We start from the raw sequence: 13764 nt of genomic DNA on the forward strand, positions 1-13764 counted from the left end.
TAATGAATTTAAAGCTGCAAGGATAAAAGAATTTTTGGATACTCAAAACATTGAATTACATTTGACTAAACCAAATAGCCATACAGGTAACGGAGACATTGAAAGATTCCATAATACAATTGCAGAAAAATTTAGGATTTTATATAAAACTGAAAAAGGTTTACCAATCAGACAATTAATCCAGAAAGCTATTAGAAATTACAATGAAAGATTTCACTCCACAATCAAATATACTCCAAATGAAGTGCATAACAATAAAGTGGACCCGGCAATAGTAAAAAATAATATAGAGGCAACAAAATATAAAATCATAAGCAAATTAAATAAAAACAGAGAGGATTATGAAGAAACCAGATCTGAAGGTTTTATTAAAAATTACAAAGCAGTTAGGCATAAAGAACAGCCAAAATTTAGAAAAGGGAAATTACAAAATATTCACCCTATTAATATTAAAAAACCTTTAAAATTTTCAGATATTAATAATGATACTAATGATGATAATGACTCGACATACTGAAACAGCAATGACATTGACAGAATTAGTGGACCAAACAGGATTTATTGACTTGGAATTGAAAAATCAGGATATAGTTTTGGACAGTGACATAGTACTACACATAATTGACGTTAAAGAAATAGAAAATATCATTAATGAAATGACAGACGATATTATATTAATGAAGGCTAGTAACAAAGACATATTACAATCAGAATTATTAGAAGCTCGTAATAAACTAATGACGCTTATACCTAGACAAATTAGACAAAAACGAGGACTAATAAATGCTATAGGAACATTATCAAAATGGACATTTGGTACAATGGACGATTACGACAGACAGACTATACAAAAACATTTTCTACAGACGGACGACACAGTAAATAAACAAATATCTATAAATAATCATTTTAATATAGCTATAGAACAAATTAAAAATATTGTAAAAAATGATCGAATGGAAATTGAAAAAAGTTTTAATGCAATAAATAAATTTGAAAATCAAGAATATCAAGAGCATATGTATTTACAACAAATTACAAAAATTCAATTGATAAAAAGTAAAATAGAACAAATACAAGATAATGTAGTTTCTGCTAAGTACGGATTAATACACCCAAATATTTTAACAAATAATGAAATAACCAAATACAATATTGATTTTAATAAATTAAAATATTTACAACTTGGTATAGCAACTTTTAATAATACTTATTTAATTTTGGGTATAAAAATTCCAAAAATATTTATACAAGCAAAAATAAGAAAAATTATACCATTACCAAATAAAGAACAAAAAGAAATAGATGCTCAAATAGAAGAAGTTTTTACATATAAAAATAAAACTATGAGATTTGAAGAAAATAAACATTTTAGACAATTAAAACCGAGCACTCATTGTATAATAACACAAAATTGTAAACTTGTTACAAATAAAGACTTGGAAATTATACCTTTAGATGAAAAAACAATAATGGTTAAAAATTCAGTAAATTTATTTGTAAACAATACATGTAATAAAAATAATACTATTCTAAGTGGAAATTATATCATTCAATTTAATAATTGTTCAATAAAAATAAATGATTATTATTATTCAAACTTAATTGAAAATGTACAAGGAAATATTATGAGTTTGCGATACGATGATATACAAAATTTTACAGAAAAATTAACATTTGAACAAATAAACGAAGAAAATAAAATTAATTTTCAAAATATTTCAAACCTAAAAATTCATAATAAAATCATATACACATGTAATATTTTTCTCATAGTTATAATTGTCTTAATAATCATTTTGTGGAAAACAAAATTTAATAAAATTAAAATTAACTTGAATAATAGAATTCAGGAGAATTCTGGTCTAAAGGGGAGGGTAGTTACATATGCAAACCCCCAGACCTACATAAAAAATGAGTTACCTGATAAAATTGATGAATTGCTTAAAGAAATTCAAAAGCCAGACAGTAACCCAATACCGTATCCGGTATTGGGCAAACCATAATATTTCCATTTAATTCAAATAATAAGCAGAATTTATATTTAAGTCAAACGTTAGCATAGTAAGCAAAATTGTAAAATTAAGAAGTAAGCTCATTTAATGAAAACAAATAAAGAATGAGTCTGATCTGGGCATTTGATCGAAACACAACGTATACCTTTATTTAATTTTTTTAAAAAACCCCGGAACTCGGTAAAACACAAAATTCGCGAGCTCACATTTGACCAAAACCAACAACGTATTGATGATTCTGAGCGGTGTTTGCAGCTGTTAACTCGTAATACACCCGAGTTTTCCGTCGATATGAGACAATGGATGAAATATGGCTCCATCACTACACTCCTGAGTCCAATCGACAGTCGGCTGAGTGGACAGCGACCGGTGAACCGTCTCCGAAGCGTGGAAAGACTCAAAAGTCCGCTGGCAATATAATGGTCTCTGTTTTTTGGGATGCGCATGGAATAATTTTTATCGATTATCTTGAGAAGGGAAAAACCATCAACAGTGACAATTATGTGGCGTTACTGCAGCGTTTGATGGTCGAAATCGCGGCAAAACGGCCCCATATGAAGAAAGAAAAAAGTGTTGTTCCACCAAGACAACGCACCGTGCCACAAAGTCATTGAGAACGATGACAAAAATTCATGAATTGGGCTTCGAATTGCTTCCCCACCCACCGTATTCTCCAGATCTGGCCCCCAGCGACTTTTCTTGTTCTCAGACCTCAGAAGGATGCTCGCAGGGAAAAAATTTGGCTGCAGTGAAGAGGTGATCGCGTGATGGACGTACGGACTGCGCCGTGAATGCATCTAAAAATTCATCGAAATTCTCCAAGTCGAGCGGTGGAGGTGTTCAATTCGACCACCCTATATCTCGTATACTGGCCACCCACGTTACTCATATAGTGGTCTATGCTATTAATTCCAAAATTCAACGTACTTACTCTCGAATCATCCTCTGTGGGAAATATATTCACAATCATGTCCACAATTTTTGAAAAATCCGAACAATGCAATTTAATTTCTTTGCCTATGACAAAATCCACAATGGCCTGTATCAATTCATCGCGATGTTTACGTTCAAGATAACCATTTTTATTGTAGAAAGCTTTGGTGATGGGTCCAAATACCGATTCATTTATAAGTTCTTCCAAATTCTGCAAAACAAAAAATAATTTCGATATTATTTATAATTCCAAAAATTCTGGGTTAATCCATTACTCACCAATAAGGAATTCAAACGAGTCTCTCTAAGACCAACTACAGCTTTCAATTTTGGTCTCTTTGCTTCTACGCCATCCATATCCATTTTGATTGGCAGCTCTTCCACCATATCGGACTCAAAATTTGTATTTTCACTTTCTAATGGTAGAATAAATTCTGCAAGTGTTGTAAAAGATCCTATTGGAGTTGATTGAGTATTGTCTATTTCTTGAATTTCCTTGTGATTATTAGAGACTTCTTCAGAATTACATTTTCTATGACATTCAACATTTGTGTTAGTTGTAAACGAAGATGATTTTTCATGCTCAATTATGGTATCATTCGTACGGTACTGCAAGTGAAAAATATTTACGAATATTTAATTAACAACCAATTAAATATGTTTCAATAAAGTTAACGCCAGATTCATATTTCCATCGGGAAATCATCTATTCCCGATCATAGACATCAATCGTTAGACTTTGGTGTAGAATATTTGTCATCTACTGCTGAAGAAGAAACACTTCGACTTCTTATTAATCATAAGGCCGAAGCATGTCCTTCACTTATATATACTCCACCATGAATTGCGAAGAAAGTTCTACAAAAGGCTGCCAGATCGGATGAAATTTGTTGCCCCAAGAGGCTCCAGAAGTCAAATTTGGGGGTCGCTTTATATGTAAGCCATATACAGTTATGAAACGACATGGCCCAAATTTTGTACGGTTAGTAGAAAGCGTATACTAAATTTCAACCGGATCGGATTAATATCTCCTTGCTTCTCTAAGAGGCTGCGCAAGTCAATTCTGAAGGTCGGATTATATGGGCGCTATAAGTAAACGTGGTCCCATACGACCCATTTGCAATACCATTCGACCTACATCAATAGCAACTACTTGTGCCAAGTAAGCAATCCCACGGCGGCGGGTTCTCTGTACCGGATTGACCCGATGGGTCCAACTCATGGGCCAGCGGCTGTCACAACAGTGTACATGTTGTGTCGTCCGTCTTGCTTTTGGTCCGAGCCGGGATAGAGCAGAACCCCGGACCATGGTACTGTTCGGTCTGCCGAAACCAAATTCACCATCGGTCGGTTTCAGTGAGGTGTAACCGGTGCTTGGAATGGGTGCACTTCCGGAATTGTTCCGGCTTAACATCGCTACGGCAGTATAGTCATACTGACAACGTGGCAGGATACTGTGCCAGTTATAGCAGCAGTGGGTCATCAGACTATGCGACCCCCCGACATCTCCCGCACAACAATATTCCCCGCCGCAGCATCTAACACCGAATATTGTTGTACCAGTTCCGGAAAGTGAATCATTTTTGCAATTTAATTGCAATGGGGTCCGAGGTAAGATTAGCGAAATAGTAGATTTTATGAATCGGAAGAGGATCAGGGTCGCGGCGATCCAAGAGACAAAGCTAAATGTGACCTGAAGCTTGCGCCATTGTGATGAGTACAATGTGCTGCGTAAGGATCGCACTAGGAATGGAGGTTGTGGCCTGGCTTTCATATTACACCGTTCCGTGCAGTATAGGCCTATCCCTCTTGTGCCAGACACTAGTGATACCTACATGCAATGTATGGGGGTAGGAGTCAAGTCTGGGTCTGCCGAGATAGAGCTATACAATGTGTATATACCGCCGGTTGGTAGCTGTGCTACAGGTTACAGCCCAAACATTGAGTGGCTGTTGTGCGGACATAACCGATTGGTTCTAGGAGACTTTAATGCCCACCACGAACTTTGGCATTCTCTCCTGGGTAATGACCAGAGAGGCATATCTTTGGCAAGTAGATAGATGACTCCACATTTTGCACGGTGAACGAAGAGGCCCCCACGAGAATTATGGCTGATTGCAGCAGTTCGCCAGATTTATCCTTAGCATCGCCTGGTCTGATTAATGACGTTCCCTGGCCACCTCCCCATAATTCTCACCATTAACCGACCCTCCGATTTCATAACCTCTGAACGCCGGACGTTCATAAACAACAAAAAAAAAAAAGCCAATTGGGAAGGCTTCAGAGAATATATAGATCGCCGCTTCAGTGAGCTCCCGTCCCCCTCTTATGTTCATGTTGCCCAGAGGGTGTTCCGGGACATCATCAGCCGCTCGCTAGCTGAAGCTGCGGGACTCGCAGTCGAGCGTGAAGAACGCCGTCGTGCTAACCCTAAAATCAGGGAACTGAATCTAAAGATTAATAACATAGTCGACGAGCACAAGCGGAACACATGGTTAGAGCACCTGAAGTAATGTAACCTAGGCACAGGAACAGGTAAATTGTGGTCAACAGTGAGAGCCCTCTCGAACCCCGCTACAAGGGATGATAGGATTTCAGTCACCTTTGGCGACGTGACTGTGAGTGATCCGAAGAGATGCGCCAACTACTTCAACCGACAGTTTGTCGAGCATCCCGAGAGTGATAGAGCGAAAAGGAGAGCCACTCGTCACATACGTGGTCTCCGAGCCAATGACACATCACAATTTACCGCAGCCGAAGTTACCAATGTCATCAACAGCGCGAAACTATCCAAGGCGCTGGGCCTCGACGAAATTTCAAGGTTTGAACAGGAATCTTGAGGATACTGTAGCTGAAGCGGTGAGCAGCTACAAGGTTAATCCAGTTCTCGGAGTCCGTCCACCGCCCATAGCACCGGGGGAAAGAGACCTCCCACGGCAGACGAGGGTAGTTTTAGCCCAATTAAGATCAGGCAAGTGCAGCCGCCTCAATTCCTACTTATCAGTGATTGATAGCAGCGTAGCTGACGTATGTCCAATTTGCAAACAAGGGCCACACGACATGCGTCATCTTTTCTCTTGCCCTGCTAAACCAACCCGACTTACCACCAGATCACTCTGAACGCTCCCCACCTTAGTCGCAGAGTTTCTCGATCTGGCCACAAGCTGAAGTACCAGAGCGTAGCTTGTTGCGTTCTGCGTTGCATTCGCGTGGTTGCAACAGACGGACGGATGTCGCTAGATTGATCCATGAGGGACTAAAAGAAAATACAGTAACCGTTTACCCAGAACATGTAGAGAATTGCACAACACTTGCATCAGCTGTTTAAATATGAAGACGGAAAATAAGTGATGTTCTGAATAGTACTAAAAAAACAGGCCTAATATTTGAATCAAATTAAAAATTAACATAAATTAAATTTGCTAACGTCGCCATTTAAAGACTTCGAAATGCTTAAGTAAAAATTAATGTGTGCTTCGGCTTTCAAACCAAAATGGGCTTTCATATGTTTTCACCTCATTTCTGATCAAAAGTTGAACATTGACTTAAGAAACATTTCCCTTACTCCAAAGAGATACAACTTCAATTTACACGATTCGTATCGTAAATCTAATGAAAACAAATTTAAAGAGAAGTTTTTGAAGTTTATTTTACTTCAAATTCCTTTATAAAAACAAAATGTCTTTAATAACGTGAACATTTCGTGTCTTAGTTTGCATATTCGTTCGTATTGGGCAATATTATTTGCAGCGTACTTAAATATCTTCTTACCCTTTTCCGGCGCCATGTAAAAAGTTTCTCTCGAAATTCAGCTCTATGGCCTACGCTTCGTATAGCCGTATTTATGTCGTCTACAGACAAATATCGTAGACTTCGGTAAGTTATGTCATAAGCTGAAAAACCAAATTTAATTGCATTAATGTTTTCCTCATAAATGTCATATAATTGAAATATTTCCACTAAATAATGTATAATTGAAAACATTTCGCACATTCCTATCAAATATGAAAGCTATATTTAAATCTGAACCGAATTGGATACAATTTTGGACATGTGCCAAAAATGTTAATTTTACAATATTTGCAAATTTTATTTACATCAGAGTAGATTTTCTATTCATGAGAATTTGGCGGGGGTAGAAATTATAGACATTCGAATACAAAGTCCAGGTGCTGCCAGTTATAATGGACACACCCAGAGAAGGAATATGATCATCTCAAATATGTTTCAAGAGCAAAGTATTATGTTGGAGCGGGGAACTTATAACATGTTTGTTGGCAACATTGATCGATACATATCATCTTCTGCACACTTATGTGTGGACCTAAAATTCCTCTAGATTTCCAATTTGATAAAAATCGGATAAAAATTGCGGTGTCCAGAATCCCAAGAAATAAAATCAGGGATGTGGGCTATACCAAACACATGTATAGCTGAATTCTGAACAAGCATATACGGCCGTAAGTTCGGCCAGGCCGAATCTTATGTACCCACCATGGATTGCATAGAAACTTGTACTAAAGACTGTCATCCACAATCGAATTACTTGTGTTGCGGTAACACTTGGCGATGGCAAGGTATCTTAAAACTTCTTAACACCGTCTTGTCAATTGTAAGTTAGTCCATACGGGGTATATATCAAACAAAAATAAAACCAGGCCGATTAAATACGTATATAATTCAGTTTGAACAAATTTTCTATAGAAATAAAATATTGACAAAATTTTCTATAGAAATAAAATATTGACAAAATTTTCCATAGAAATAAAATGTTTACAAAATTTTCTATAGAAATAAAATTTTGACAAAACTTTCTATACATTTTGACAAAATTTTCTTTAGTAATAAACTTTTGATAAAATTTTCTATAGACCAATATGGACCAATTTTGGCATGGTTGTTAGCGGTCATATACTAGCGCAATGTACCAAATTTCACCACGTACCAAATTTCAACCGGATCGGATGAATTTTGCTCCTCCAAGAGCTCCGGAGCTCAAATCTGGGGATCGGTTTATATGGGGCTTATATATGGTTAGGTTAGGTTAGGTTATGTGGCAGCCCGATGTATCAGGCTCACTTAGACTATTCAGTCCATTGTGATACAACAGTGGTGAACTTCTATCTTATCACTGACTGCTGCCCGATTCCATGTTAAGCTCAATGACAAGGGACCTCCTTTTTATAGCTGAGTCCGAACGGCGTTCCACATTCCAGTGAAACCACTTAGAGAAGCTTTGAAACCCTCAGAAATGTCACCAGCATTACTGGGGTGGGATAATCCACCTCTGAAAAACTTTTTAGTGTTCGGTCGTAGCAGGAATCGAATCCACGACCTTGTGTATGCAAGGAGGGCATGCTAACCATTGCACCACGGTGGCTCACGGGGGACATATATATAATTATGGACCGATGTTAACCAATTTTCGCATGGTTGTTAGAGACCATATACTAACACCATGTACCAAATTTCAGCCGGATCGGATGAAATTTGCTTCTCTTAGAGGCTCCGCAAGCCAAATCGGGGGATCGGTTTATATGGGGGCTATATATAATTATGGACCGATGTGGACCAATTTTTGCATGGTTGTTAGAGACCATATACTAACACCATGTACCAAATTTCAGCCGGATCGGATGAATTTTGCTCCTCCAAGAGGTTCCGCAATCCAAATCTTAGCGTCGGTATATATGGGGGCTATACGTAAAAGTGGTCCGATATGGTCCATTTGCAATACCATCCGACCTACATCAATAACAACTACCTGTGCCATATTTCAAGTCTATAGCTTGTTTCGTGCGGAAGTTAGCGTGATTTCAACAGACGGACGGACATGCTTAACAGGTTGGCTGATAAGTCGCCGGTCTAACAAAGAAAAACACATTTTTTGTCAAAATTCGATTTTATTATTCAACATAGTTCCCTTCAAGAGCGATACAACGATTATAACGACCTTCCAATTTTTTGATACCATTTTGGTAGTACTCCTTCGGTTTTGCCTCAAAATACGCCTCAGTTTCGGCGATCACCTCTTCATTGCCGCCAATTTTTTTCCCTGCGAGCATGCTTTTGAGGTCTGAGAACAATAAAAAGTCGCTGGGGGCCAGATCTGGAGAATACTGTGGGTGGGGAAGCAATTCGAAGCCCAATTCATGAATTTTTGCCATCGTTCTCAATGACTTTGTGGCACGGTGCGTTGTCTTGGTGGAACAACACTTTTTTCTTCTTCATATGGGGCCGTTTTGCCGCACTTTCGACCTTCAAACGCTCCAATAACGCCATATAATAGTCACTGTTGATGGTTTTTCCCTTCTCAAGATAATCGATAAAAATTATTCCATGCGCATCCCAAAAAACAGAGGCCATTACTTTGTCAGCGGACTTTCCCCGCTTCGGAGACGGTTCACGGGTCGCTGTCCACTCAGCCGACTGTCGATAGGACTCAGGAGTGTAGTGATGGAGCCATGTTTCATCCATTGTCATGTATCGACGGAAAACTCGGGTGTATTGCGAGTTAACAGCTGCAAACACCGCTCAGAATCTTCAACACGTTGTTGTTTTTGGTCAAATGTGAGCTCGCGCGGCACCCATTTTGCACAGAGCTTCCGCATATCCAAATATTGATGAGTGATACGACCAACACGTTCCTTTGATATCTTTAAGGCCTCTGCTATCTCGATCAACTTCATTTTACGGTCATTCAAAATCATGTTGTGGATTTTTTTGATGTTTTCGTCGGTAACCACCTCTTTCGGGCGTCCACTGCGTTCACCGTCCTCCGTGCTCATTTCACCACGCCAATCAATTATTGTTGATTTCCCTGGAGCAGAGTCCGGAAACTCATTATCAAGTCAAGTTTTTGCTTACACCGTATTTTTCCCCTTCAGAAAACAGTATTTTATCAAAACACGAAATTCCTTTTTTACCATTTTTTTCACAATAACAAAAGTTGCTTCACAAAAGACGCTCTATCTCACAAACTAAATGACTTACAGACGTCAAATTTTGACACGAATCATTTGAAGGTTGGTACTATATAAAAATAATATACATTTAATACGAGCGACGCCATCTATGTGTCAGACGGGGGACTTATCAGCCAACCTGTTAGATCGACTGAAAATTTCACCGCAACCCAGAATATATACTTTATGGGGTCTTAGAGCAATATTTCGATGTGTTACAAACGGAATGACAAAGTTAATATACGCCCATCCTATGGTGGAGGGTATAATAACAGCTCCCAGGGAATTTTGCCCTATTCCAAACAAGCTTTCCCTTGTTCTAAAACAACTTCGAAAATGGGAAACTCATGCCTGGGAGAAAAATTGGTATTACGAATGCCAATAAAAGGAGAAAACGATGAATTGGGAATAATTCCCATGGAAAACTCCCTGGGAATATTTTCCCTATTCTCTGTTCCTATTCCAAACAATGGGGAATGGGGAATTTTTGTCTTTTCCCTTATTCTAAACTTTGAAAACTTTTCCCTAGGAGAAAACTTGGTATGACGAATAAATAAATGGGGAAAAATTACACATTTTGGTAATATTGCCCTTAACAAATTCAAGGAAGTTGTTCTTTAAGAACTTTACTCAGGCTACACTGACCTACAACCTTTCTACAACCATTTTAATAGCCATAGTACGCCTAAAATTCCAGCACGATAGCATCATTATTGAAGACTAAAGCGTGGTTACAACGGACCGACATCCTGACAGATGGACATCGTAATATCGTCTAAAAATGTCTCCCTGATCAATAGTATAACTTCATGTACTCGGACATCGATATTTCAATGTGTTATAAATGGAATAACCAACTTATTATACCCCTATCACATTCAATATTTTTAACAAGTTCTAAGTTTTAATCACACTATTTAATTTAATGAATGAATATAGTAGTCCCTTCAGGGACACAATTGTAACGGAATATTTGTATTCAACTTGTGGTCAACAAGTCAGTGTTGAGAAGATGTTGAATTCATGGATTTTTCTAACGTATGTTCTACACAGTAGTTGCCCAATACATGTGTACTAAATATCTACTTCAGCACCATCTTTTTTATAAAACTGACATAACCAACAATGTGGCGTATATAACTTTCAGATACAGATGTCGCATAACTGTTTCGCCGAATCACCATGTTGGTTATGTTAATTTACCATGCTAAAAATAGATGGCCGCAATTGAATGTATTTTTAACAAACAGCTGATTTCATATACATAACGAATGGAAGGGGTTGAGTGTTTAAGAATGTGCTTGGCTACTGCAAATGTTTCCATACATCCATTTCAATGCAAATTATACAAACTTTTTTGCTTACCTTTAAAAAATGGATACAAAAACGACATTTGAAATTTCTTCAACAATTTCTTTAACATAATATCATCTGAATGAGCATCGTAATCTTGCGGTTGTACCGGAAAAAATTCTTTCGATTTATTTTGGGATTCTGTCAATCTTTGGTGTGTCTGGGATGGTTGAGTATTTTGTGAATAGTTCTCAGACCGAAATTGATTGTAGTTTACGCATTCATCATTTTCTAAATATTCTTCTTTCATTGTGTATTTTGTTCACTTTGTTTTTTTTTTCTTTCAAATATTTGAATTCAAATTAAAGATTTCTTTTAGAAAGTTTTCACTTTACCACGATATGTGCCTTTTACTTTTACTATTCTTCATTGACTATTATGGTACATTTCTTTGCATGTTGTCTATCAGCTGTTTCTGGTACATATGACAGGGTGATTCCAATTACAAATTATTTAATATAAAGATAGTGTTGGAAAGAATTATTGGTTATATGTGTACGTTAAACAAAATATTCAAATTAGATTTTGTTTTGCCAAACAAAGTGACCAACTTGTTTTGTTGAATTTGTGGATGATTTGTAATGCAAAAAAGTAAAGCGCAATATTTTCATACCCTTCACCACTACTGTGGTACAGGGTATAATAAGTTTGGGCATTTGTTTGTAACGCCAAAAAGGAAAAGTCAGAGACCCATCGTTTAGTATACCGATCGTCCCAGAATTGAATTCTGAGTCGATTTAGCTATGTCCGTCTGTCCGTCCGACTGTCCGTCTTTCTGCCTGTCTGCACCCAGAAAAAAGTGACCCCTTCTTTAAGTTAAAATGAACTTACTGTGAAGAAAGTTGAACTTCGTATAGCGCCAAAGACATTTTTATTTGTTTGAACGATGTGATTTTCGTAGAAATTAGGTATAATGCATTCCATATATTAGTTAACATTTTCCTATATTTATTTACCACTATGCTACAGAATGAAAAAATTTAACTGATTTGAATTCATATATGGAATGAGTTTATTGAAATTTTTTCATTCATTTGGACAAATCTTACATATTTGTGGTAAAACTTTTACTTCATAATTAGAACTGCTTACCTTCATTTTTAAATACAATTTTATTTATTTATATAAGCAATTTTATCTTCAATAAAAGACATGTTTTATTAATATATTGAATATATTTATTAAGAATCAACAGCATCGACTGGCCTTGAAATATTAGTTTATTATTCCACTATTTCCAATTTCCGTGTGATATTATCAACTGTAAAACGCACTTTTTCTTCTTCTTGTACTTTTCACTTTTAATAAGTTGCTGCCTAACGATTTTGTCCTCCTTTTACAATTTCAATACCTACAAATATAAAAAAATAATAAAACATTTTTGTTCCAAAAGGTTAGCGTCACTGAATATTACCTGATAATTGAATATTCCAAAATGAAGACAAATGAAAGGGTTGTTATTCTGCTGGTGTTTTCTTCCTTTATACACTATCACGAACATTGATAGATTTATTTTTAAAAACGAAAATTTTTCTCACTAATTTAAAATAACAAATATTTTATTTGTTATTTATTATATTATTTTACCATATTATTTTTTAACAATCTCTCCGTATACCAAAACAACGCGATTCCAACTAGAAACAAGTATATACGGCCGTAAGTTCGGCCAGGCCGAAGCTTATGTACCCTCCATCATGGATTGCGTAGAAACTTCTTCTAAACACTGCCATCCAAAATCGAATTACTTAAGTTGCGGTAACGCTTGCCGATGACAAGGTATCTTAAAACCTCCTAACACTATCTTCTAAATTGTATGTAAGTCCATACGTGGTATATATTAAATCAAAAAAGATCGATCCAATACGTATATAATTCAGTTTGACAAAGTAGACATAACATTTTGACAAAATTTTCTACAGAAATAAAATTTTAACAAAATTTTCTATAGAAATAAAATTTTCACAAAATTTTCTAAAGAAATAAAAATTTTGACAAAATTTTTTATAGAAATAAACTTTTGACAAAATATTGTATAGAAATAAAATCTTGGTAGATTATTTTTGGCTCGAGTGGCAACCATGATTATGAACCGAAAAAAATTTGAACAAAATTTTCTATAGAAATAAAATTTTGACAAAATTTTCTATATAAATAAAATTTTGTTAGATTATTTTTGGCTCTAGTGGCAACCATGATTATGAACCGATATGGACCAATTTTTGTGTGATTGGACCAATTTTGGTATGGTTGTTAGCGACCATATACTAACACCACGTTCCTAATTTGAACCGGATCGGATGAATTTTGCTCCTCCAAGAGGCTCCTGAGGTCAAATCTGGAGAACGTTTTATATGGGGGCTATATATAATTATTGTTAAAGATCATATACTAACACCATGTTCAAAATTACAACCGGATTGGATGAAATTTGCTTCTCTTGGAGACTTCGCAAGCCAAATCTGGGGATCGGCTTATATGGGGGCTATATATAATTA

The 13764-nt window shown here is 36.4% G+C and overlaps 1 protein-coding gene across 1 annotated transcript in view; it reads right to left on the bottom strand.

Annotated features, from left to right (window-relative positions):
* The window catches only part of LOC142240014 (uncharacterized), a 30968-nt gene extending 19354 nt beyond the window's left edge, over positions 1-11614 (bottom strand). The window contains exons 1-4 of the mRNA XM_075311733.1: positions 11279-11614; positions 6720-6841; positions 3228-3557; positions 2947-3159 (exon numbers count right to left, since the gene is read on the bottom strand). Of these exons, the coding sequence (XP_075167848.1) occupies positions 2947-3159; positions 3228-3557; positions 6720-6841; positions 11279-11516 (903 nt within the window). The 5' untranslated portion in view covers positions 11517-11614. The remainder of the gene's footprint in view (positions 1-2946; positions 3160-3227; positions 3558-6719; positions 6842-11278) is intronic.
* Positions 11615-13764: the final 2150 nt, after the last annotated feature.

Source organism: Haematobia irritans, chromosome 5 (genome assembly GCF_050003625.1).
Source record: "Haematobia irritans isolate KBUSLIRL chromosome 5, ASM5000362v1, whole genome shotgun sequence".
NCBI lineage: Eukaryota > Metazoa > Arthropoda > Insecta > Diptera > Muscidae > Haematobia > Haematobia irritans.